The 27,464-nt window shown below is 40.5% G+C and overlaps 1 protein-coding gene across 2 annotated transcripts in view; it reads left to right on the top strand.

The window, feature by feature from the left end:
- Nucleotides 1-7,367, top strand: part of fbln2 (fibulin 2) — a 68,297-nt gene extending 60,930 nt beyond the window's left edge. For both annotated transcript variants that reach the window (XM_084927429.1, XM_084927428.1), the window contains exons 15-17: nt 11-139; nt 1,577-1,700; nt 3,379-7,367. In XM_084927429.1, the coding sequence (XP_084783555.1) occupies nt 11-139; nt 1,577-1,700; nt 3,379-3,739 (614 nt within the window). In that variant the 3' untranslated portion in view covers nt 3,740-7,367. The remainder of the gene's footprint in view (nt 1-10; nt 140-1,576; nt 1,701-3,378) is intronic.
- The last annotated feature ends 20,097 nt before the right edge of the window (nt 7,368-27,464 follow it).

Here is a 27,464-nt window from a genome sequence, read left to right as displayed (position 1 = left end):
TTTTAAACAGATATTGACGAGTGCTCCCAGAGCATCGGGAACCTCTGTGCCTTCCAGTGTGTTAACACTGCAGGCAGCTATCAGTGTGCCTGTCCACCTCATGGATATGTCATGGCTGCCAACGGACGCACCTGCAAAGGTGAGGCTGATATATACAGTAATCGTCTTCTTGGACTTGATGCAGGTTACATTTTTGTACTGTTTGACTGGAGCATTGAAAACCTTTCTGTCAGTGCTGTTATATGCATGTAGTAACTACATTAATAGATATAGAAAAAAGTCAAAGAAATCTTGTTAAAAATGCAGTGGGTACACTTAGTGTGACAGGCTGTTAAAGAATAGATTCAGCAAATTGCAGCATCCATCCATCCATTCTCTTCTACTTATCCACAGTGCGAGAGCTAGGGTACACCCTGGACAGGTCACCTGTCTGTCGCAGGGCTAACACATAGAAATTGCCAACCATTCACACCTATGAGTTTCCAATCAACCTAACCCCACTAACTGCATGTCTTTGGACTGTGGGAGGAAGCTGGAGTACCTGAAGAGAACCCACGCAAACACGGGGAGAACGTGCAAGCTCCAGAAAGGCCCGGCTAGTTGGTGAAATCAAACTCTTCTCAGTGCTAACCACCGCGCCACCGTGCTGCACTATGCAAACAGCAGCACACTAAATCTGAATCTGGGAGAGAACATTTACTGCTCTACCTATGCATACCTATGGGTTTAATGAGTTTCTCCCTTTTCTTCCTAATTTTCACTTAACTTACTAATCCTTAAATTCCAACTGCACTACTGTATAACTTTTGCTCATATTGTATAGCCCTTATTAACTGATATTGTTTGACAAGTGTAACAATGGTTCAATTTGGTGCTAGACATTTATGGAAATTTGCTTTCTTGCCAAGTTAATGGAATTTTTGTTACTCTTGTGGAATTTTGACAGCAAACCTAACTCAAATTTTTCCCACTTTATGATTACATACACAGTGCCAAGGGGATGCAAATACAGGGATGCCTGTATTTGCATCCCAATCATCATCAATGATAGATAACAACAATGTTTTATGTCATAAACATGTTTAGTCTCTGCTTAGATCAGATGCATTTCTCACTGCATTGTTTTCATTTTGTAGAAAAACCAAATCTATTCTATGATTGGTTTTAGTCATTGTAGTCTAAACACCGTATGCTCAACATCACCGTGCTGCAACTGACTGAAGTTGACTGAGGTTGGGCTGTTGATGCAGATTTGCAACTGTGATCATTTTTGGTGGTAATGGGACTGGACAGGGTGCTCCAGCCTGCACTGGTACCAACACCCAGCCATGCGGCTGTTCCAGTAGGACACCCACACAGTTTCAGAGTAGTGCAGGTCATTCTGAATAATGAGTGTATCCAGACACGTTGCATTTAGACTGTGTCTGTCTCCTATTGAGGATTCTTGGACAGGTTCATCAGAGGTAACCACAACCACTGACCACTGCACAGCACTGCATCATTCAGATTGGGTCACAAAAGCCTATCATATCAAAATGATGATATTTATTAGATTTATTATTGGCTCTTTTTCCAGATATTGATGAGTGCACAACTGGCACCCACAACTGCTCCACTGGGCAGACCTGCTACAACCTTCAGGGAGGCTTCAGGTGTCTCTCCTTTGATTGCCCTCAACACTACAAGAAAGTGTCAAACACGTGAGTCAAATTTATATTTGCTTCCCTGCTAAAGTTTTACGCTTTTGGCTCAGAGTCAGGTTTTTACTACATCAAAGTATGCAGAGGTTAAGGCTCATTAGAACATCTGGGTATTATAAGTTTCTATATTTGAGTTGTCTTTGTAAACAGGTCCAATAAAATTTGTTTTTGCAGTCTCCAGCTGCATTGGCCTATATCTGTGTATACGGTTTCAGTCCAGATCCTCTCAGGCTGTGAAACATTATACATCGATGTGCTTACAGCGCAGTGTTCTGCACAGAAGGGCCTTGTTAGCTGTGAGCTTGTTTAACTGAACATGATTCACATCCACTGTGTGAAGAAGTCAGATGGCTTTGATCAGCTCGGTGCTTCCCAGAGCCGTCTCTGCAGCTCTCCCTGCTCTACGCTCCACTGAACAGCAACACCACACACACACACACACACACACACACACACACACACACACACACACACTCACACACACTCACACTCCCCTGTCAGCCCACAAGAGACGTCTTATCAGTGTTACCTAGAGACACCTTATTACCCTCAGTGTGACATCTCTTGGCTCCCCATGGAGAGACATCTTTCATTCATGAGCAGACTTGGCAGTCACGGACAGACAGCTGAGATTAAAATGTGTGTTGGTCTTCCCGTATTAGGTTCCTAGGCACTCTTGTCTTGATGTGAGTTGTGCAAATATTACGGTGCACTACAACGATAACTCCAGGCTGTAAATTCTGATGTGTGATGGATAAACAGTCACAGAGCTTCAGATTGCACTGTGGGAAAGACCCACAAATTCAAAAGGCTTCTGATTTCCACTGGCATCCACAGTCTTCATCTATGTTATTATGGAATCCTTGCAGCAGGGGGCAGTGATGTGAAAGAGCAGTGCTACATGCTACCTCTTTTCAATAGCACTCCAGTAGCAATGGAAAAATCACATGTGCTTTAAGAAGCAAATGATTTTGCATCACGCTGCAGCTTGGTTCAAAATGTTCAGGGAGTGTAGAGAGGGGAAAGGCACTGCAACAAATGCATAAGAAGAAAAATGCTGCATAAACACAACGGATGTTAAAAAATAGACAAGGAAAGAAGACGAAAATGCTGCAAAAGCTCTCACAAAACACCCCACACAACAGAAGTGTTTTTGAGGTGATGGAACAGCTGCAGATGTGGCAAGCTGACAGTAAACAGCTCATAGCAAACATATATCTACAGTAATATATGAATCATGTAGTTAAAGCATAGTGGAATCCCTCATATGGCTTGTGTCACTTTCCCAGGTGGTCCGTCACGTCCCCAAAAACATGGCAGTTGTCTTCTGTGACATTTGTTTTTTTTCTACTTCTATTGTTTTATTCAAATTTTGCTGTGTTTTATGTGCTTTTATAGTATTTTCATATTTGCTGGTTATTTCTTACATTGATTTTCACCTCTATGGGCCCCCACAGTCTTGAAAGCCCAGAGGCTGCTGTAGCTTACTGACATGGTCTGTGATGATCTGTGATGATGTTATCTAGAATTGGTTCTATAGGATCACTTCTATTTATTTGATGCCAGCTCACAAAAGTAATGTCAAGACATTTTGTGTGTTGAGTGTTCAGTGAGCAGCACAGTGTCCAAACATTGTTTTGCTTACGTCTTCTCACCATCTTCCCTGGCTCATTTTCAGACGCTGTGAGCGGATCAACTGTCCCGCCAGTTCCTTAGACTGTAAGAACTCTCCCTTGTGGATCACTTACTACCAGCTCACGTATGAGACCAACATCATCATTCCAGCTCAGATCTTCCGAATTGGCCCTAACCCAGCCTACTCTGGAGATCATATTGTCATTAGCATCAGAAAGGGGAATGAAGAGGGATACTTCAGCACACGCAAGCTGAACAGCTTCACAGGTGCCGTCTACCTGCAGAGAAAGGTCCGCGAGCCCAAAGACTTCCTGATAGACGTGGAAATGAAGTTGCTGAGGCAAGGGACGTTAACTTCATTCTTGGCCAAGATTCACGTCTTCATAACACCCAGCACTATGTAATACCAAAGAGACAGACAGAGACTAGACATTTCATATGGTGCTAAACATTTTTGGCGTTTAGATTTTTGTAATGCCTCTAAAGGTTAAAGCATGATTTAGGAATCTTGTAGAATATTGCCAAAGATTGAATTATTCCTATCATGGTAGGCTCTCTGCTATGTTTCCTTGAAAGTAATGTTTCCTGAAAAACCTTGTATTTCTACGTATGTATTTTTCAGCTTCACTCTAGCAAACATAATTTAGCTTTTTATACACTCGCACTATTAGTGTCTGTTCAACTGTGTGTATAGACGTTGGCTGGTCTCGGTTATTGGTTTATTCCCTCATTACCCTTTTGGTGATGTTTTGCACCTTTGGCTGGCTTTAAGATACAACTGTAAGATTGTGTTGTTTTTTCCTCTCACTTCACTGTCATATATGTCAGCACAGGAGCTGAGAGATTTTCACATTACAGAGAGGGAGATGCTACAACGGCCTGAAAAGCTGTCATCCGGGAGAATACGGCACACTCAAGCACCAGGATGGTGATGTGGCTGTGGTGACATCACACGATGCATAGTGGCCACTTTTCCATAGATAAGGTCCAAAACCGACAAAATGAATATATGAGAACAAATGGTCTCAGAAGTCTAGGAAGTAGTATAAATCGTTCAATTTCAATCTTTATTTGTGTAGTTTAAAAAATAATCTTTCAATAGTTTTAGATTAAAAAAAAATCAAATAAAGGATATTTATTTTGGTATCGTATGCTTATTTCACTTGGTATTTTTTGTGATTTGGCATATTTCACATGTAAATGATAAATGTTAGTGACATATCCACAGAGCTGGGCAACACAAAGGGGAAATGGAGCGTTTCTCCAATTTAAAAAGAAAAAAGAAAAAAGTTTTTCTCCCATCTCATAAAATATACTAAAAGCAAAACTACGTAAATTAAAGTAATCAGTTTTTTTTTTTTCTTCATCATTATTTTGCCTGTTTTGGACCTCCATAGAGTTGCTTAATTTTTGATTTGGTCAAGCATTTGGTGTATATTATTTATGAATATGTGATCTGATCAAATGAGTTCAAAACACACAAAAAAGTAGTGATGATGTCATTCTAGCACTGACAGTATTATTATAGGGGAGGTTACATTTTATTGTTTCATGTTATACTCTTTAGTTTGTAACCAGATGCATCTTTTTTATTTGACTGTGTAATTATCTCAGGGTAAAAACCACATTCTCTTTTACACACTAGACAATTTCCTGTGTGGTGTGCAGGACTGACTCAGCCTGCTGCGTTAACTGCAGGCTGGCCTCACACAGCATGTACGTTTGTATCTGTAAACTGACTGATGATCAAACCGTTGTCAATAAAAGGGCACAGTGTCAGAGTGCGTTTGTCCACGTCAGTAACACCGTCACACGTTGGACCGCTGGTTCCTCAGTCAACAGTGAACCCACATCCCCATCTACTGGTGTCAGAAGGTCCCACTATTAATACACTTATAAAGTAATTTAGATATTATGAAGAAAAACAGCTGTGCCACACACATTGGGCACTTCTTATCTGAAATGTTTTTATCACCTCTTCCGCTGCTCCACAAGGAACATGTCGTCTGTGTTCCACCCTGTGGTATTCCCACCCGGAAAGTGTGCGCTCCAGCCTATTAATACATTCCAATAGATGACAGTTCAACTGGAAACTAGAGGGTGGGGTCACTGTAAAAATCAAACACCACCGTTTGGCTGATAGGAGGTTTTACTGAATAATAACACTGATATTTTAAGACTGCAGTTACTGGGTGTGAAATCACCCAACATAAAATGTCAGAAGAGCTTTTTACCGAATCCTAGAATAAATTATTCTAAAGGATGATGGCGATCTTTTTTTTAACATAATTCAATAAATAACAATAAAAACTAAACACAGTATATACATGTGTTGTATTTGCAGAGGGTACTGCAAATTCTACTCAAACATAAAAACCCTCTCTCTGATCTCTGAGTGTTTGTTTGCTTGTGTTGAATTTTTATGCTGGTACTATGCAGTAAGAATTCATAGGCTGTGAAAACAAAATGAAGAGGCCCAACATTTCCTCTGAATTTGAATCCAACTCAAAGTGACTTTATTTTCTATGAAGTCTTTTTAGTCTGACTTACTCTAAAACAACAAAAGGAGCGTTTAGATTTTCTTGGTACTTGAAATATTCTCACGTCGATGTGTCTGTGATGTAGCATAACTTAAGCAGCAAGGAAGGTGATAAGTAAATAGCATTAGCAGACGATTGAAGTTCTTTTAAGCATATTTTATTGCTGGCATCTCCATTTTACCATAAAACAATTAAACAGGCATGCAAAAATCCCACTGGCTTTATACAAGACTTTGCCCACACCTGACCTCGTTAGTCCCTACCATTGAAACAAAATAGGTCAAACCAAATAATACAATTCTAAACAAAGAACAGGAATAAAGTCGTGCATGAAACTGACAAACTCATTTACTCAACTAAATGGTTTGTAAAGTAAAACACTACAAAATGAAAAACCCTCCATTTGGTTACACCCAGTGATGCAATCATTGACCTCATGACCCTATATAAACAGGAAGTAGTGGGCGGCCCTTCCCATACACCTGTCTCACATATAGGACCTGAATACACAACATGGACACCATAGTAAGTATAACCAAAGCAACATAAAGAAACATAATTTACCAGACATGTGCCTGTAAACAGAAGAAAATTCAGATGATCTGATGGTTAGTAGTGTTTGCTTTAAAACACATGCATGGATGTAAAGGATGTAACTACTGCTACCACAAACAAAACCCGGGATAGTGTGTGTTAAGAGAAGTTACACCAGCAATGTCTAAATTAAAGCATTATGGCTGACTGTAAAATAACAGAACACAAAATAACAATATATGCAAGTGACAAATGGCAAATTAATTCCGTTCTAGCCACTTTGTCACAGTGTCTATTATGTTTCTGAGCTCAAGTTAACACGTTTCATAGCAAAGATTCACAGAAATAAAGAGTCCCTTCGAATAGTGTATATCAATACAATCACAGCAAACCAACTCTTCTTACCTGCTTCCTTTGACATATGCCGTCTTTGTTGCAGTAATGAAAACTGGAGCACCCAGCAGCCCACACAGACGTTTCTGTCATGATCCTGGGTCCTTTTGACCCAGCGTTTGGTGTTTTCTGTTCTTCCTCTGTTTAGTGTTTACTCTGTTCTGCCGTGTGTTCTTGTATTTAGTCCGCGTTTCTGAGTTTGTGTCCTTTCATGCGTAGTTCCTGTTTTATTGTGAAGGTCTGCGTCTTATGTGAGTGTTTTCAGTTTGCCTCCCTAGTCTCGTCACGTTAATCACTCCCAGCTGTGTTCCCCACCTGTGTGTAATCTCCCTGTGTTCTCTGAGTGTATTTAAGTTGTGTCTTCTGTCATAGTAGTTGCTGGTTCGTCTGTGTTGTTTCCCCTCGGTCTCCCTGCATCTCTCCATGTGTATTTCCCTGGACCTCCCTGCATCTTCGTTTCTGGTTTGTTTTGTTAGTTTTATCCAGTTTAGGTTCCAGTTTCATATTCCCAGTGCCTTTGTTGTTTGTTTTTTTCCTTTGTTAATAAATACTCACCTGCACCAGAGCTGCCGCGTCCTGGTCCTAAATATTCCACACGGCTTGCCCTGGCAAACCGTGACAGTTTCTCTGTAGCCTCAACACAGTACAGGCTGAAAGCTTTATAAAATATTAGGGTCTCGTCAATATTATAGCATATTTAGTGCATGTTATTGGTAACTGTATTCCTACTACTGCTATTCTGTTAGTCAGCATGTCCTCTGCTGTGCTCTCTCAGCTGTAAGTTTCTGTGGTTAATGCCTGGTTGTCTGTGTTATTCTTTTACAAATTTCAAAATGAATACACAAACAAAAATGTAGAAGCAGAATTTAGATTAAACCTCCCTGAATATACCCTCCCAAATGAAAGCCTTTAATAGGCCTACAAGCACAGTGAAGAATCAGTGCATCCCTGTGGTTTGTGCGACTGATGATAGAAAGCTTGTTTAGGAAACTGCTCAGCCAGTAGAGCAGTGATACTGGTGTGCCATGGGTGGCCTCTTTCCTCTCTGCTGAAGCCCGAACACATCCGGCTATTGAGGCGTCGTCCCACACATGTGGGGGTGTGACTTCTGATTATCTGTCTCAACTTCAAAGGGTTATCAAGACAGCTAAAAATATGTGGCCAGGACCCACCTTCTTACTGCAACGTGAGAACAACCAGATCTCCACACATAAAGTTGCGTTTGTGCTGGATGAGTCAAACAAAGTACTTTCACCCATGAGGCTGTGGTTTGTGTGACGTGTGAAACCAAAGGAAAATATCATTTATAATTGTAGTTTTTCATCACACTATGGTTTCAATTAGATAAATGTTATAGTTTCCATTAAAACAGACTTTCACAGTGTTAACTGTGTATTAAAAAGCCTTTATGACCTGTGGTTGTGGTAAATCTCTGGAGGCCACTTGCTATCTTTTTCCAGGAGCTGCAGAGCTGTGACATCACAAAAACAGCTTGGTCATTTCCAGCGATGGTATATGGGCCTGACTGGTTATGATGCTGGAACATCAGGTCCTTCCAGTGGGATCAGACACAAAGCTGTTAGCAGCAGTTTCTATTTAACGGAGGTTCCCATTAAATCGAGGAAGTTGTGAGCTGGAGATCAAACTTATTTCCAGTCATGGTTTGTAACACTAGCCAGTAGGTACTCACCGATCCTTAACGGAGGTAACTCAGCTATTTGGTCCCAGCTTTGATCTCGTCAAAGGGTTAGGAGCTAAATTTCTTCAAAGTGAGCCACAACACAGCAAAAAAGGCTGTTTGTTCAGTATTCAACTGTGTCTACTGGATTTATGTTTAGTTGTGTTTGCTGCCTTTTCTGTGACTTCTCCATTCGGCTGCAGCTTTTAAATATTATTCTGTTACATTACTGTATAAAAAGATGAGGTTTCTGTAGTTCCAGAAAGAACGCTTCCTCTGCTTCATCCTCTTTACATCTCAATGAAAGATCAAAGTCAGTGAGCTGGCCTATCAGTGGTCAGCTTCTGAAACACTCTGATGTGCTTTTATTCATCTTTTAGTGATGTGCTGCTCTACAGGTGGTTTCAATAAAAGTGAACATTGATGTTCCAATATAAAGTCCTCTTTATTGAAATTAGGCAAATAAACTTCTATATTTTCTATAAATATATAAAAAATATTTATTTAAAAATAAATCAAACAAAAAGTGGCAGAGCATCACTTCAGCCAGGTGGAGCTCCAGTGGTGTGGAGGATCTTTACTTGGCCCAGTTTAATACCACCTATATGAATATTGTTGCGGACCATGCAGTGTTTCGAGTGAGTGTATAATCTATGAAAGTGTTTAATAGTAATTTTTATTTAATAAAATGTGCATCTTAACATGTTAATTAAAGCACAGATTGAAGCTGTCTCGTTGCTAATTCTTCCTCCTCTGTCTGTTTTTGTCCTGACCATTTATTAGTTTAAACTACAGTGTTTTTGATTTTTGTATGTGTACATTTGTGACATTTATTTTTGGTTATGTTTGCCACTTAACCTATAAATCCTATATTTCACTTTGTTAACCAAATTTGATGTGCCGTTACAGTCTCTCCAAAATGTTAGAATGACAGTTCTTTATATTTTCTTTCATGTGAATTTTGGAGCGCCCTAAAGCTTAGAAAACTGTGTAGTGAGCTGTAGGTGGACAACAGAGGGCAGCAGACTGCATCAATATGTCAGCATGCAGCTGAAAGAATGTTTACTTGCACAATATGCTTGCGTAACTTGTCTGTGCATCAGCACATCAAATGCATACCTACATTTTCCATTCCAGCACATGTTAGCACAAACACATTCCCATTCTTCTCACAGGGGCTTCCTCACTGCACAACCACGCCAGTGATTCCATTTAACTGCTGTGCTCAGACCTACTCCCAGTCATCATGTGAGCTATCAGTGGGCAGTTATCATGTGTGAAATCTTGAGTAAGCTTTTCCATAGATAGATGTGATGCATTTCTTCCAAAGCAGAGAACTCCATCTATGAACACCAGGCCAGGCTTCCTTGAGGGAACCAGTTAAATGATGCCTTTGATTGGCTGATTATACACCATTTATCTTCTTTAGCTAATCATAGAGAAAATAATGTTCTCTTTATCACACTGTGCCAGTGTGTGTGAGGCCTGTGTGTGCCTCATAAAACCCACTGAGAAATCAATAAGATCCTCCTTTTGTTTACCACGTGCCCTACCTCGCCTGCATATCCACAATTAGTCACTTATCAGAGCCTTCTTGACTTTAATGTGTTTTGGAATATTTCTTGCGACAGGCTGCATTGCATTTGGTCATAAATGCAATAATGAAGATATGCTGTTTCAAGGGTTAGAGTATTTTTCTTGGAAAGGCTCCTTATAGAAAATTCCACATCACTTTTACCACAATTGCTCCCATGGCTCTCCTTAATTGTATGGTAAATGTAGAAAGGTACACAAATTAGAAATAAAATTGTATGAAAAAAATAGCAGGAAAGATAAAATAAAACAAACACCAGTGTGCATGATGTGGACCATTCAGCGGTGATATTCAGTACTTTTTCTTTTTGTTTTTAAATACGCATTAAGTCTGAAGTAAAAAACGAACTGAAAAAGGAAAATTTAACTAAGACTGAGTGACTCTCAACAGAAACTGACACATTTTTGGATCAACTGATACTGAAGAGAAGCATTATATTGAGAAGCATTGTCAATGTTCTTTAAAATTTACCTCTGGTCATACTGTCAATTTCATGCTGCCACATAATAACAGGTCTATAAGATAAGATAAATTATTAGGCATAATTTTTTTGGTCACGGCAGAAAGTGCAAGTTAAGAGCAGTAAAATTAAGAAAAACACAATAGAAAAGGATAAGATAAAGTAGAATAACATACTCTACAAAATAGAATAAAATGCTTTGTCATAGCAGGAAAAATTGCACTTGGTACTAAGCAGAAGGCCAAATTAGGAAGTTCTAGATGTTTAAATGAGATGAGACCAAGTTCTTGATAAAGCCTTTACTAAGAGCAAGGACTACAACCCCTTTGCTAATTTCTACAAGTAGCTCCTTCCACCCAATTGTTAAACACGATTCACAGCAAATGTCCTCAACACAATACACTGCAGTATTTAATATAACAGCAGGAAAAGAGAACGTCAGGTGGATGTTGGGGCGAATCTGTGGGTCAGGAAAACTGCATTGTTTTCCATTAAACACGCCCTCGGCATATCGCATATAAGAACTTGATAGTTTCCATATTTACTGACAATTTAATGGCAATAAATTAATATTTTTTTTAATATATTCAGTCAAAAACATTACCTCGTGTGTATTAAGTCTCCATCAGAAAGCAGTTTTTTGGTCCTCATTGAATTACCTATAATGTTGTGTTGATCTGAAATCACCGACTTTTTGTGGTGGAGGGGTTTGTACAGGGTTTGTGCACCCACACGATCCCAGCAGCTATGTTGAACCTATGTTGGAACCGGAACCGGTGAAGGAAAGCACCTAGTTTAGAGGTTGGTTGGGCACAGCCTGAAAGCAATATATGGTCCCAGTCTCCAGTAAGCACCCCACTCAGAGAGTCCATAACAATTGGAGATGGAGATCCAGGCAGTCCGATCTCCTGCTGACGAATACAGGAGTATGGAATACGGAACGTCGCTTTTCTGTTGGGAGTAAGGCCTAAGCTAATGCATGACTTCAGTATGACCTGGAGGGGTGTGACTGGCACTAACATCCTGCCCAATCTAAACTTGAGCACTGTTTTCTCATTGGACTGTGCTATCCGGTTTTTTTCCATAACAAACCCCATGTTTGAACATGACTATCCACATCTGCCCTTAGTACCAGAATGCCCTAGGTTACAGTTCATAAGCTGGAGGGGAAATAGTGTATCACTAATTTAGGAAATGTTCATTTAGCCTGGAAAAGGATCCATTGTATATTCTTGTATATTCTTCCTGTAGCCAGTATCATTGGAAGGTGTAGCATAAATTCTCACTGCTATGCAGATGATTCCCAGCTCTATCTTTCAATAAAGCAAGATGACGCACACAGGAATGTCTTAAAGACATAATGACACGATAATGTCACAAGTTCGGTGCGTTTGTTTACAGCAGGGGTAGGCAACCTTTCTGATGACGAGTGCCATCTAAAATTTCCTCAGAAGTCAGTGTGCCATATGATTGCATTAGCAATAAATTTAATAACGCTCTATATGAACAGTTACACGCTATATAGAACCACTTTATAGAATTATATTTGTTCGCAGATGTTGGCAGCTATCAGCGAATAGTTATCAGCTATTTTGAAACAAAAAAAAAAGACACTTTATCCATGACAGCAAATGGACTGTACAACAGAAAATACAAATGCTATTTATGGTCTCCTCACAACAATGATAAGAAAAATAAACTGGGCCAATATGGCATGTTTGTTAATACAGAGACACACATGTTAATGTGATCCGAGGCATTTTGACTAGAGACCGGCCCACCACATATTAAAGCCATAAAGCCTTTGAATGAAAACAAACGCTGTTGTGACAGTGATGTACAGTCTTGTTGGTATATGTATGATTTCTATACATTTTACATCAGAGAAAAACTTTGGTTGTAAGATTCAGATAATTATTTAATAACAGACATTTTAAATGAGAATAAGAAAGTATTTCTTTGTGCCCCCCTCTCCCTGTTAATGCCCTACCTGGCCCCCTGGCAAAACTTTGCTAGATCCACCCCTGCACAGTTACCAGCTGTCAGCTACTTAGAAAAGGATCCTGGTGTTATTTGTCTCTCAGAAACAGTTCATAACTTCCCTTCAACTCATTCATGTCACGTAAAAGGTAAACCTGTTTCTCCATCACCTAACATCAGCTGATAGTAGAAATTAATATTAAATCAATTCTAACAACAGCTGATCAAGCTTAAACGTGCTGCTGTTGTTTAGCACAACATCCGGCAGTTTCCTCTTTCTGGCGCAAAGTGGGCGATAAACAAACAAGAGAGAAAAGCCAATCAGCTGATCATTGATCAGTTTCATGATTGAAGTAGCAACAGGAGAGGAAGGGGGAGAGAATGAGAGAAGAAGATGCAGCTGACAGCGTAAAGACACAGAATAACTCCAGCTTTGTGTCTTTTTCCATTCTAGCTGAAGTCCGGGACAAACTGTGTTCCTTTTCAGCTCAATACGAAACGCATAATATTTTCTCTGAATGACGGACGATTCTGTCTTTTTACGGGACGGTTGGCAACTCTACTAACTTATGAATAAAATAAAGTTCATGCTAGCTGGTACGCAGTACGAGTTATTGTAACTGACTGTAAAAAGTCAGCACAACGAAAATAAACTCCACCTAAACTTGGTTTATATCTGACCAGATAGACTGCAGGTCATAACTTCTTACCTGAAGTTCAGGTCACCTGACACTCGGACCGGCGGCTGCCTCAAGTCTCTCCTCTTGCCTCCCCTTTCTCTCATCCACCCGCTGGCCTCCACCACTTGCTAATGTTACTGAATCTATGGAAGCTACACCACAGCCACCACCAAACAACTGAGTTATTTTTATACACCGGCCAGCATCTGACCAATCCACCACCTTTGATTGTTTATACCGTTACAAAAAAATAAATAAAAAATCATCGATCCAGCTATGGTCGTGCCATCAGTTAACCCTTCGCGTGCAAGCTGTGGCACGCGTGCCTAGGGTTGCCGACCCCTGGTTTACAGTGATCACTAACAATGTGTTATATACGAAAGAGGGAATGGGGCTCCAGGGGTCCAATGGAACAAATATCCAACTCTCTTCATCTTAAAACACTCAAGCAGGCTCACCACAATCCAGGAAGGGAATCCCAGGAAGGTCTTGTATAAAGGGAAATGCCAGAGATTAATAACAAGTGTGATTCAGTGCAGTTAGGTCTATTAACACATAGTGAGTGAGAAAGGTGACTGAAGAAGAAACACTCAGTGCATCATGGGAATCTCCCAGCAGCCTACACCTACTGCAGCATAAATAAGGGAGGATTCAGGGTCACAGGATCCAGCCCTAACTATATGCTTTAGCAAAAAGGGAAGGGAGGCCTTTCTTAGCTCCAAAGAGGAAGGAAATCACAAAAAAATGTTCAATGGAAAGATTCTTTTTCCCTCTGTTCTCTGGAGGATATAGTAAAGTTGCTTTTCCAGATTTTCTACTTTCCTTCTGCAGTAGATCACTCACTGCACATATGTAGGTTTCCATGTACCTTCATTTAAATAACCAAGGAAATTACTTTCTGAAAATTCCAGAGCTTTTAAAAAACAGTATGGTAGTGTTTGGTTTTTTTTGTTTGTTTGTTTTTTTCATTGTTTTTTATACATTCCACTTTGCAGGGTTTTTTTTTTAAAATCAATTTCTATAAATTGGGGCGATCGTGGCTCAAGAGTTGGGAGGTTGCCTTGTAATCAGAAGGTTGTCGGTTCGAGCCCCGGCTCGGACAGTCTCAGTCGTTGTGTCCTTGGGCAAGACACTTCACCCGTTCCCTACTGGTGGTGGTCAAAGGGCCCGGTGGCGCCAGTGTCCGGCAGCCTCGCCTCTGTCAGTGCGCCCCAGGGTGGCTGTGGCTACAATTTAGCTGCCATCACCAGTGTGTGAATGTGTGGATGACTGGATGTGTAAAGCGCTTTGGGGGTCCTTAGGGACTAGAAAAGCGCTATACAAATACAGGCCATTTACCATAAAGGGAGACATGAGACGCATTGAGTTTGTAGTGTACAGCAAGGCCTGGGACATTGGAGCATTCCCAGTACAAACACAAACTTGCTCTTAGTGGTGCCTGTTTAAAAGTTTGAAATCATAGCATAAATGGAGGGAGCAGCAGTGATAACAATCAGCAACACTCAGCAAAACCTTTCCAACAAATGGTCATTATGTGCAAGCAGCCAATGAAATATTCAATATAAAATATTCTAACATATTTTCACTTAATGAACATTTTGTGCTGATAAGAGTTGAACCAGTCAAGCTCTTTATGTCAACTGATCAGCTAACATGTGAACCAACAGGAATGAATCAAAGTTCATTAAGTACATGGGTATGACTAGAGGAAGGGTAAGACTTTCCCCAACATACCAAGCACTGTCTTCCCCTACGGCACTGACAGTAGAAGGAGGGTAAACAGCTTGAAAGCTCACTTTATCATGTCTTAACATAGTTGTTTCCGGCCTGCAGGGAACGTGGCTGGCTGACATGTAACTCATCATTGTTTGGTTGAGTTTCTTTGAATAAGACTATCCATCCATCCATCCATTCGCTTCCGCGTATGCTTTTTTTCAGGGGGGGGGGGGGGGCTGGAGCCTATCCCAACTGTCATAGGGCAAGAGGCGGGGTACACCTTGGACAGGTCGCCAGTCTGTCGCAGGGCTAACCCACAGAGACAGACAACCATTCGTGCTCACATTCACACCTATGGGCAATTTGGATTAATCAGTTAACCTATCCCCACAAACTGCATGTATTTGGACAGTGGGAGGAAGCTGGAGTACCTGGAGGGAACCCAAGCAAACACGGGAAGAGCATGCAAACTCCACACAGAAAGAGTGGCAAGAAGGTCCTTCTTGCTGTGCAACAGTGCTAACCACCGTGTCACCGTTCTGCCCCTTTGAATAAGACTATTCCAGAAGAAAAAAATGCTTGTACATTTTTTTGTAAAGGAAAGCAAACTGATAAAATGTGTTTTTTTCTTTTATTTTTTTAATTACAGTTTTTTTTATTTAGGTCTCAATTTGACTCTTTCAGGTACTAAATGAGGGACAAAAAACATACATAATGTTTTACATTTTGGAAAAATGATTGCAGATATGTTTCATTCACATTTAAAGCTGCAAAAATAGCTTTTTGATATTATCAAATACTGTGGAATAAAAATTGAGCTATTCAGTATGAATGAGTTATTATTATTATTAACTCTGTTGTTCCGCTTCAGATCTTCAGAAGTTCTTTTTAAGGGGGCCCGAGTGCCACTCTGGGCTTTCACTACAGTACCATTTAGCAGAAAACATCCTAAACTCTGACTCAGGAGTGAGTTGGAAAAAAAGATTTTTGGTAAAAACTTCTCATTTTTCAAATTATTACAAATTATGCTCTTGTCTTTCCTTTACACTCTTTGCTAAAAGTTCCAGCTCTTTCTATTAAGCTCAGTTGGAGCCTCTCATTGCCCCCATCAGCCACTAGGGTTGTCATAATACTAGAATTTAAAACTACATACCCAAGAAAGTACTCAATACTCTATCCCAATTTCAATAACACAGGTGGGAAAAAATGCCAAAAAAGTGGAATTTTTTCAAAATTAACATCAGAACAATTAAAAATGACACAACATTTATTTTTTTATTAAGCAATACAGTGACATAATAATACAGATAGAAGATAACAGAAAGACAGACAGACAGACAGACAGATAGATAGATAGATAGATAGATAGATAGATAGATAGATAGATAGATAGATAGATAGATAGATAGATAGATAGATAGATAGATAGATAGATAGATAGATAGATAAGGTAGTCTGTCATTGTTTCTGTCTAGTTGCTGGTAGACTTTTCTCAGCTGCAATCTGCAACTTTTAAGAGAAAACATAACACTTTTTAGGCACAAATAAGTGTGTTATACTGGTAACTGCTAATGTTACTGACAGACACTTTACTCCATTTAATTATGAATTCTGCAATCATCGAATAAATCATCAATTTATTAGCCATAGATGTTAGATATGATAACATATGGATAGTGTGGCTATGGCCAGGTTAGCATTTATAATAGCTATTATATACTATTGGAATCATTTTTGACTAGGATATCGTTTTCAGTGTCCACATTAAGCTAATATTTAGGAGTGCGCTCATGTTCAAAATATTACTATAACCTTTTATGTGATGATGATCATCAGAATGATAAAATGTTGAAAACCTCATGTATTATTATTTGTGTGTTTATTGCTCTTAGAATGATCTATTGGAATTAATAATTAATCAGATATTTTTTCCATATTAGCTTCTTTTCATTAGCTTCCGTTTATACAGAATCACTCCTGTTTATGAAATGACTTTCACATAACAGAAGGTTGCCTTAGAGATTTCCTAAAAAAGAGAACTGGGATTTATAGAACTGTACAGTCAAAAAGAAACTCTGCATGTGTCCATTTAGGTCAGTGCATTGTATCAAATGATCCGTCTGCCTCAAAGGAAAGACGAATCTTTTCCTTTCAAGTGAGGTAATGAAGTTCAGAGCTGAGTGCTGTTTTTGAAGTTGTCCACCAGTGTGTTTGTTGAGGCTGGGAGTGTTCGCCTCTGAGTCAGTGCAGGTGCCACAGGTCAGCCACGCTGAGGGTCTGTCTGACAGCGCGGCTCTTTGTACTCAACAAGTGATGCTCGCACAGGTACGCTGAGCCGCTTTGATCCACGGGTCAGCTGAATCACCCACAGGTCATTCCATAGCTGTGATTATAAGGCTCAAAGGTACACTCTAGATAATGTCTCTGTTTTAAGCAGCAAAGCATTCACAGCTACAGAAAATTGTTTTTGGAGGTTTTTAAGACAATTTGATATTTTAAACAACAAAATCAGGATGTCTATATTATTAAAATCTGGTGTCATTTCTCTGTTTGGTTTGTGTTTCAGTGGCTTGTCTTGGCTTATATTTCCTTCTGTCACTTGCTAGTAGAAATATCCTTCAAAGAACTACTTTTTACTTTTTTTAACTATGTATCTATCCTCTTATAGACATTCCGATCTGTATGATATATACTGTATATATTGTATGTATAAATGTATACTTAAGTATCTATACTTCATATTGTAGTTACAATTAAATCAGTGATCTTTAACTTTTTCTTAACATTATAAGTAATCATTGCAGCCATCATTATTATAAAAATACTGACTATCCCCAGATCTGGTCATCTTTCTTTCTTTTTCATTTCTTTCTTTCTTGCTTACTGGAGGCAAGAAACTACAGGGACCCTTTTTTATTACTCATTGCATGCCTTGATGAGTACAGTGGAGCTATTATCAGCTCTACCTCAGCCCTCAAGGGCACCGTGGTAATTCCCTCTCTTTTTCTTCCAAAAGTTCTCTCTTTACAGGGGTTATATATGATGTGTTTGCTGTGAGGATTGCGGCAGGGATTCATTCTCTGAACACGTTCAGTCTTCTCAGGTTTTATCATTTCATCAAAGTCATATATTTTCACAGATCTTCCACAGATGGTTTAAAGGTGTGCCAACAATGAGTTTACTGAACGCTGCACATTTGTAAACTGACTGAGCTGTCTCCCTTGATAGTGAAATGAGGATGCTAACTTCTGATTTTCTTTATAATTTAATTCAGTTTTATTTCTTTATTGCCAATTCATAACAACAGTCGCCTCCAATAAGGCCTTATTGCAGGCTCATTCTCGTCTCTCCAGACCTGTCAAGTCTCAGCAGGCTCTCTCACTCCTTTCTAATGGCCTCTGATTGCTTTTGAGGTTTTTCACTGGCTCAGCGTCTCTCTTCTCTTCTCTCTCTGCCTTTATACCACATTGGATTATAAATCAAGCAATCAAGATGAATGAAGAACAGACTAATTCCAGGGTTTGAAAAAGGTATTGCATTAATTATTTACAAATTTCAGTCATTTTTATACATGGTCTTCTGTTTTCACAGGTTTAAAATGAATAGAAAAAACTAACATGATGTGTAACAGAAGAATTATTTTAATACTTTGCAGTCAATGATGGCTTGAAGTCTAAAACACGTAAACACCTAAATGACCAAATGCTAAATTTTGTTGCTGAAAAAAACCCTGAAATATCAAAGTGAATAAAACACAAAATTTGTGCCACTGTCAAAACTGTTGGCTATGACTACATTGGACAAACTTGTTCTCTTACTTTAAGAGGTTCAGTCACTACGAAACAGTTAGCACAGACCTTTCCTGTCTCCAGTCTCCCTACCAGCAGGCTCCTCTGTTGTGTCCAATTACTAAAGCTAATGATGTAACTGAGCTGAAGGTTCACTCTATCCAGAACCTGCAGCAGTTTGAAAACTGGATTATATTCGTCAATGCTGGTAGCTACCGAGTCTGCAGAGCAGAACGAGGAGTACCATCACAAACATCAAGACGCTGGAGTTAGAGTCTGTCCAAGTGATAAGAAACCTTTGGCAGACACACTTGATATTTGCTCCTTAATTTACTGTCACAAAGTATTTTTAATATAATTTATTCATGTAATTAATCAAATCATTATTTTTTCTTTTAATCTTTTGAGGTTAGTCCACAGGACAACAACACAGGTTGTCTTACGAAATTATAGAATAACCAGTTAAATCGAATAAAAGTGCTGACCAACCACACACTGAAACAAATTACAACTGACTGTAATAACTTTGACTTTTGTTGCATACTGAGAAGCACGTCTATTTATCTTATGTATATCTAGCAGGCCTAAGTAGCTGTCACATTTCCTTTAGAAGATATCAACAGTGTTTTCTCAACTATACCACAGATGTATTGTTGTACAAATGTACAATAACTTATGTCGGCATAACCTGAATAACCTGTAGGCACCTTTCATGTTTGCCATTCATTTGGGATAACTGTTAAACAATTAGAGGGTAATTAATCACATCTGTCCAACTAACTGATTTTATCATTCGACATTCTTGTAGTTGTGAAAAGCTTTTGTGAGTGAGGGGTTTGCTTGCTACGTAAGGGTCATGACAGGAACTGTGCCATGTGATGGGGGATTAACAGATATAGCCCATAGAGGAACTCTCCTATATACAGATGCGATGGAGCATCTGGGCATTCCCCACGCTCATGGTTGCGTTGGTGCGAAGCACACAGAAAATTCTGCAGATTGCTATCAAGCTACCAAAAAGATCAAAGTCTGTAGTGTATGTGGGCCATTTTCTCCTGCTTGTGCTTGCTGGTGTTATGCAAATGAGACCTGTGGAAGCTGGAACTACTTTATGTGGTAAAGTAAAATATGTTTTTACTTTTGAGATTCACTACTATGGGAAAATCTTCTGGAGTAAAATATAAGCAATCTAAGCAATGTATTTACAGTCTCTCTCTATATAAGCATCTATACTCAGCACAACAGACAGCAATGACTGCAAACCAAAAGATCCAGTCAGCTGTTTGAAAAAAATGGCCTATTGCCCTGCAACCTTTTTGGGATAAATAGGTAAATAGGAATTAAATGGGTGCTTAATCATTCAACAAATACAGTGAATACAGAGTTGATTAGTCACTCAAACTAATCAGGATATGGACACAATGATACACTGTTTGTCAAAGATAAATTACTCCCAAGGGGACAATAAAGGCTAATCTAATCACCTCTTTAGGATAAATTTTAAATTTATTTTATTCATACAAATCACAACAACGGTCACTTCAAGGTGCTTTATATTGTAAGGTAGACTCTACAGAGAGAAAAACCCAAAAATCACATGACCCCTATGAGCACTCTGGCAAGAGTGGGAAGGAAAAACTCCCTTTCAACAGGAAGAAACCTCCAGGAGAGGCAGGCACATGGAGGGGCGGGGCCATCTGCTGCCACCGGTTCGAGTAAAGGGAAAAAGACATGATGGGGAAGAGCCAGAGAGGTCTGAAGGCTCTGCCTCCCAATCTACTTTTAAATACTCTAGGCACAACAAGTAAGCCTGCAGTGCGAGAGTGAAGTGCTCTAATAGGGTGATATGGTACTACAAGGTCATTAAGATAAGATGGGGCCTGATTATTTAAGACCTTGTATGTGAGGAGCAGGATTTTGAATTCTGGATTTAACAGGAAGCCAATGAAGGGAAGCCAAAACAGGAGAAATCTGTTCTCTCCTTCTAGTCCCTGTCAGTACTCTTGCTGCAGCATTTTGGATTAGCTGAAGGCTTTTCAGCGAGTTTTTAGGACATCCTGATTAGGGATGGGTATTAATAAGATTTTCACGATTCCGATTCCATTTTCGATTCTGTTTAACGATTCGATCCTTTATCGATTCTCTTATCGATTCTTTTTAAAAAAGGAGAACACTAAGGTCGAATAGCTTAGAACTTTGTTTTATATCTTCTCTTTGAACAAGATAGAAATTTAGGAGTAACATGGCCTTACAAACCCAGCAGTGAGATCTTAAGAGATCCAGCCTACGGCTCTTCAATGGGGTGTCACAGGGTCCCCAGGAAAAAAAATTGTAAATGTAAAATAATAAAATAAATATTCTTCTGTAGCAATAACAAAGTATAACGTAAATTATTCTGTAGCAATTACACAAGAATATCCAGTAATGTCCCTGCCTACAATTAAACACATTCACTTACCGAAAATCGGGGCATCTGCTGTGGCAAATGGGTGCAAGCCTCTATCCTGGCCTGAAAGGAGACGCTACCGGTAGACTGCAGCGAGAACTGCCAGCATCTGAGCCAGCCAGACTCCGTCTGTCTCTCTCATCATGGTCACCTAAATGCACAGTAATGGCAGGTTTTGTAATAAGGCAGATCGCGATAACATAATATGCACTGTTGTTGATTATTTACCTGCCGCATTAACAGGAGAGGACGTGCAAACGTTACCGCTGCTGCTGGGTTGAGATTCACGAGTCCGGAGCGGAATTAAAAACACGACATTCATTTAAGGTCATCGTGTGTTTTGTGAGCAAATGCTTTTGCATATTCGTAGTGTTTCCTCCCTTAAATGAAATATCTACTTTGCAAGTATTGCAAGTTGCCCTGTTGTCATCCGTTCTCAAAAAGTATAACCAAACTTTTGAGCGTTTGAGCCGCCATGTTTCCTGCCAGGTAAATGACGCTCCGCAACGTGGTGACGTCATTCGGGGAAACTGGAATCGATAAGGGAATCGTTTGCAAACATGGCAAACAATTCCAAGGAATTGAAACGGTGGGAACCGGTTCTCAACAAGAACCGGTTTTCGATACCCATCCCTACTCCTGATAATTGGTATTATTCGCTGGCCCAGTTCCAATCATTATAACTTTTTTTTTTAAAGGAATGATTTAATTATCTGTACAATATACAAAAACTGACTTCAGAGAGCTGGCTGTCTTCTCTTGAAACCTACAATCAAAGGCTTCTCTTTAATCTCATACAATCTGTAGATGAGTATTCTTTCCATTTTCTCCTTATTCACCTGTTCGTTATTGTTTTTTGTCAACTCAAGTACTAGTGCTGGCTTTTGGGCAAGATACTAACCCCAAGTTGTTCTCCAATGAATCCATTGGAGAATGAATGTGTGTGAATGTCAGACAGAAAGCAGTCCATTTACCATTCCTCCTCTAAGCTGTCTTTGTTTTGTTCTGTTTGATATTCTGGAATTGTGGTGCGAAACATGTATAAACATGTAAATGACAGTGACTGCATACAAAATGCATCGAAAACACCAGACTGCACTGTACCCAAGTTATTAGCTGTGTGTGCACAGTCTGAAACCTTACATAGAGGTCAGAGAGAAACAACACCTGATGGGCCGACAAAGTACAACTCAGCTTCCGTTCCGTCAGTTGTCTTTCGACGCACGATTTTGTGTTTCCTGTTAATTCTTCCTTCAAGACTGGCCACACAGTGTTTCCCCCTGTGAAGTGGCAGATATTTTACCGAGCTCTCTGTTTGATAAACAGAAAAGGTTCAAGTATCTGTTTCATCTTCTCAACATGCACACATCTGAGGTGATAATGACTTTGGAGGAGCAGGACATGTGCAGTTCAAATGACAAGATTAAAAAGGAAAGCAGGCTTTAGTAATATGATGTTTGGCCATTTTGCAAGCTAAAACAGTCCTTTTTTTGATGTCAAGTGCTTTCAGTTGAATATCCAAAACATGCATTAGAAAACAATTTTTTCATGTATTAGTACTTTTTTGTACATTTACACTTTTTGTTGGCTTCTGCATAACAAATAAAAGTTATCTATTGGTTTGTAAAGTCCCATTTTGAAGCCTTTACCTTCTTGGCATTTTGAAACTGGAAGTTACAACCAAGACAGATTTGACTTTGATAGGTCAGTGGTGAATGAACATATCCTGGATAATTGTCCTTTCTGACACTTGTGCAATGTCCACATATACATGGGTATTTTTAAGACAAGGATTTTCCATCTTCATCCAAATGAAAAGCCTGAAGTATCAGGTGCCACCTCTAATGATCACCCATATGAAAACACAGAAACAGAGTTCCTGAAAATCGTCTCAGTTTTCTCAGGGCCTTTTAATGACCAAAACTTAGTAGCGAAGTGTTTTAAGAGGTCCCAGCATAACTATAAGTATTTTTGCAGGTATCACTATGTGATAGAAAGAATGCAGATTTTAGGCATTTCTGTGTGGCTTCCCTTTCCACACCCAGAAGGTATGTCCATCTTACTGCCTGATCTCCCTGTATCAACAGTGAGCAACACAAACAAACACAAAAGACACAAAGAACGCAAAGGTACAACATAAATTTCCCATAAGAACAAAGAAATAATATTTTACTAATGATAATGTAAGCAAGCTTGGGCTAGCCATCTACCTACTATATAACATATCAGGCAATGAATGTATAAAAGATGGACGACATGGCTCCACTACATTTGTATAGAATAGGACACAAAAATAGCAAATAAACCCATCAAGAAAGTGTTTAGTGAGGTCACAGATGCAGGGAGATAAGGACGCTATATAACCAGAAGTCTTTCGGTAAGCAGAGTTACATTACATACAGGCATTCCCGTCCCGGTCTCACTTTTCTGACCTGGATCTTTTATACTAGAATAACACAAACCAATAAAGAGAACCAACAGTTGTTTTTTAGCAAGGTGGCTAAATTTTAACTGTGCAGTGTGTATTAGCTTTAGCTGCTTCAACACATATATTTTAATCTTATACTGGTCTCCCAGCTGTTATACAACATACATGACACACAACACATGTAATAGTGCTGTGTAATTATGCAGGACAGCGTGTGTGTGTGTGTGTGTGTGTGTGTGTGTGTGTGTGTGTGTGTGTGTGTGTGTGTGTGTACCATGATCCAACTTGTATATTTTCTGGTCACCTACTAATTAGAAGGTTGCTGGTTCAATCTGCTCCAGTCTGCATGCCAAATATATTTGGGCGAGATACTAACACCAAGCTGCTCAAATGACTGAGAGTGTTAGACACAAAGAACTTATGCAGAAAAAGCATAGGAAAAAAAGTCTTTGCTGAATGAGGCAAGTTGTATAAGCTGCTATAAGTGCTCAGTTAGAGTAGAAAAGTACATTTTGTGTGCCAGTACAAGCTGCACATATATGCACTGCAGTGTTCACTTAACAGCCATGGGTGTCATTAAAAATAAAGGTGTACTGAAGCAGATCTGTTTGAATACACACTGAACGGTGTGTCAGTGTAAAGAACAGGGTAATTCACAGGAGCTGTTTCAACTGATCCCTGGACTACATTTCTGGAAAGCTTAAGGAAGAGGATTTTTACTTGTGGCTAGGATGAGCCCACAGCTAATGACCTAGTTAGGGTGTGGCAGACTCAGAAGAGGACATTTTGACTAACTGCCTTGCATATTCCTGTAATATTTACAGTGTAAACAAGAAAGCTGGCAGAGGAGCGTGTTCTTATGTATCTTGGTTCTGGCCTTATCAGTACAGATTAGAGCTGTTATGAGAAACATTTTTTTCTGGGTGGCCTCTCGTGCATTTGAGGTTTCCCTCTGAGTCTTATGGGGAATTAAGTGCAGTTTTGAATCCAGTTGCAGAATTTCTGCATATTTAATCAATAATTCTCTGCTTTGTTGTAATATACATTTCATACAGTTATAAGATTTACCACAAAGATGACAGATGCAGAAAACTCTGCCAATTCCAAAGTAAAGGAATCATGCATACTAATTGTTTTATAAAGCCACACATATGCTGTGTGCCCTTTCACATATCTGTTTCAGACATTGTGGAACAGGCCTCATTTCCACTCCCACTGGCTCAGACAGTTAAACTCAGACAGATGTAAGCCAATATTGTGCGTAATATTACAGGCAGCACTTTGAGCAGTATTTCTGTGTGGAGATGGGTAGCTCATTTCCACTCCCACAGCTTGGCCTCGTTCAGACTCAAGCACCAAAAAGCTGGACTGGGCTGTGCAGTGTTCCTGCATTCCAACAACTTCATGTCATACACACTAGCCCAGACATTCCTAGAATAAAATAAATACAAAAGTAGTAAAATGGCCTACATTAAAATGGTGTAGATTTTTGTCAGCAACAGCAACAACAACAAAACTTTATATATAAAAAAAACTTCCCCGCGGGCAATTTATCCTTCAAGCTCGGGTCCTCTACCAGAGGCCTGGGAGCTTGAGGGTCCTGTGCAGTATCTTAGCTGTTCCTAGGACTGCGCACTTCTGGACAGAGATCTCCAATGTTGTTCCTGGGATCTGCTGGAGCCACTCGCTTAGTTTGGGAGTCGCCGCACCGAGTGCTCCGATTACCACTGGGACCTTCACCCTCCACGTTTTCTCGAGCTCTTCTCTGAGCCCTTGGTATTTCTCAAGCTTTTCATGTTCCTTCTTTCTGATATTGCTGTGTTTGGGAACCGCTACATCGATCACTACGGCCGTCTTCTTCTGTTTGTCTACACCACTATGTCCGGTTGGTTAGCCACCACCATTTTGTCCGTCTGTATCTGGACGTCCCACAGGATCTTAGCTCGGTCATTTTCCACCACCCTTGGGGGCATCTCCCATTTTGACCTCGGGACTTCCAGGCCGTATTCGGCACAGATGTTTCTGTATACTATGCCGGCCACTTGGTTATGGCGTTCCATGTATGCCCTGCCTGCTAGCATCTTGCACCCTACTGTTATGTGCTGGATTGTCTCAGGGGCATCTTTACGCAGCCTGCACCTGGGGTCTTGCCTGGTGTGATGGACCCCAGCCTCTATGGATCTTGTACTCAGAGCTTGTTCTTGTGCTGCCATGATTAGTGCCTCTGTGCTGTCTTTCAGTCCAGCTTTGTCCAGCCACTGGTAGGATTTCTGGATATCAGCCACCTCCTCTATCTGCCGGTGGTACATACCAGTCCTTCCATGATGGTGCCTCCTCTTCCTCCTCATTCTTTTTGTTTTCATTCTTGGGTTTCTTGGGTTTCTTGGCACTCCACAAGTGCCTGGCAGCAAAAATGAACCAGCTGCTAGTTGACGAGAGACACCCAGAATGGCTAACCGAAGGCCGGACAGTCCTGATCTTCAAGGACCCCCAGAAGGGATCGGTCCCCTCCAACTACTGACCAATAACCTACCTCAGCACCACGTGGAAGCTCCTGTCAGGCATCATAGCAACTAAGATGAACAGGCACATGGGTCAATACATGAGTGGGGCACAGAAGGGGATGGGCAAGAACACCAGAGGCACAAAACACCAGCTACTGGTAGACTGAGCAGTCAGCCGAGACTGCAAGACTAGGCTGACCAACCTGTGCACTGCCTGGATTGATTACAAGAAGGCCTATGACTCAATGCCCCACACCTGGATCCTGGAATGCCTAGAACTATATAAGATCAAAAGGACCCTGACAGCCTTCATCAGGAACTCAATGGGGATGTGGCGGACAAGACTAGAGGCCAACTTCAAGCCAATAGCACAAGTCACCATCAAGTGCGGGATATACCAAGGAGAAGCTCTGTCCCCACTGCTGTTCTGCATAGGCCTGAACCCCCTCAGTGAGATAATTGACAAGACTGGCTACAGATATCGACTACGGAATGGAGCAGTTGTCAGCCACCTCCTGTATATGGATGACATCAAGCTGTATGCCAAGAGTGAACAAGACATCAATTCACTGATCCACACCACGAGGATATACAGCAATGACATTGGAATGTCATTCGGACTGGAGAAGTGTAGTCGGATGATAACAAAGAGAGGGAAGGTAGTCAGAACTGAAGGGATCAAACTAGCAGAAGGCAAAATTGCAGACATAGAGGACAGTTACAAGTACCCGGGGATCCGATAGGCAAATGGGAACCATGAAGAGGCCGCTAGTAAAGCTGCAACCACCAAGTACCTGCAGAGGGTCAGGCAAGTCCTGAGGAGTCAGCTGAAAGGTAAGAACAAAGCTGTTGTCAAAGCTCCTTTGACAACAAGATCCAGGCTATCAACACCTACTCGCTGCCCGTGATCAGGTACCCTGCTGGGATAATAAGCTGGCCAAAGGAGGAGATAGAAGCCACTGACATGAAGACCAGGAAGCTCCTGACCATGCATGGAGGGTTTCACCCCAAGTCCAGCACCCTGAGGCTGTACGCTAAGCGGAAGGAAGGAGGCCGGGGACTGGTAAGTGTCAGTACGACAGTCCAGGATGAGACAATGAACATTCACGAATACTTCTGGAAGATGGCCTCAACCGACCACAGGCTCTGTGAATACCTCAGGCAGCAGAAACCCAAGAAAGAGGAGGAAGAGGAGGAACCATCATGGAAGAACAAGCCCCTGCACTGTATGTACCACTGGTAGATAAAGTAAGGGGCTGACATCCAGAAGTCCTACCATTGGCTGGACAAAGCTGGACTGAAAGACAGCACAGAGACACTAATCATGGTAGCACAGGAACAAGCTCTGAGCACAAGATCCATAGAGGCTGGGGTCGAGCACACCAGGC

The sequence above is a fragment of the Perissodus microlepis genome, chromosome 5 (genome assembly GCF_051167445.1).
Source record: "Perissodus microlepis isolate ML-2025 ecotype Zambia chromosome 5, ASM5116744v1, whole genome shotgun sequence".
NCBI lineage: Eukaryota > Metazoa > Chordata > Actinopteri > Cichliformes > Cichlidae > Perissodus > Perissodus microlepis.
This window is presented reverse-complemented; position numbering and strand designations above follow the sequence as displayed.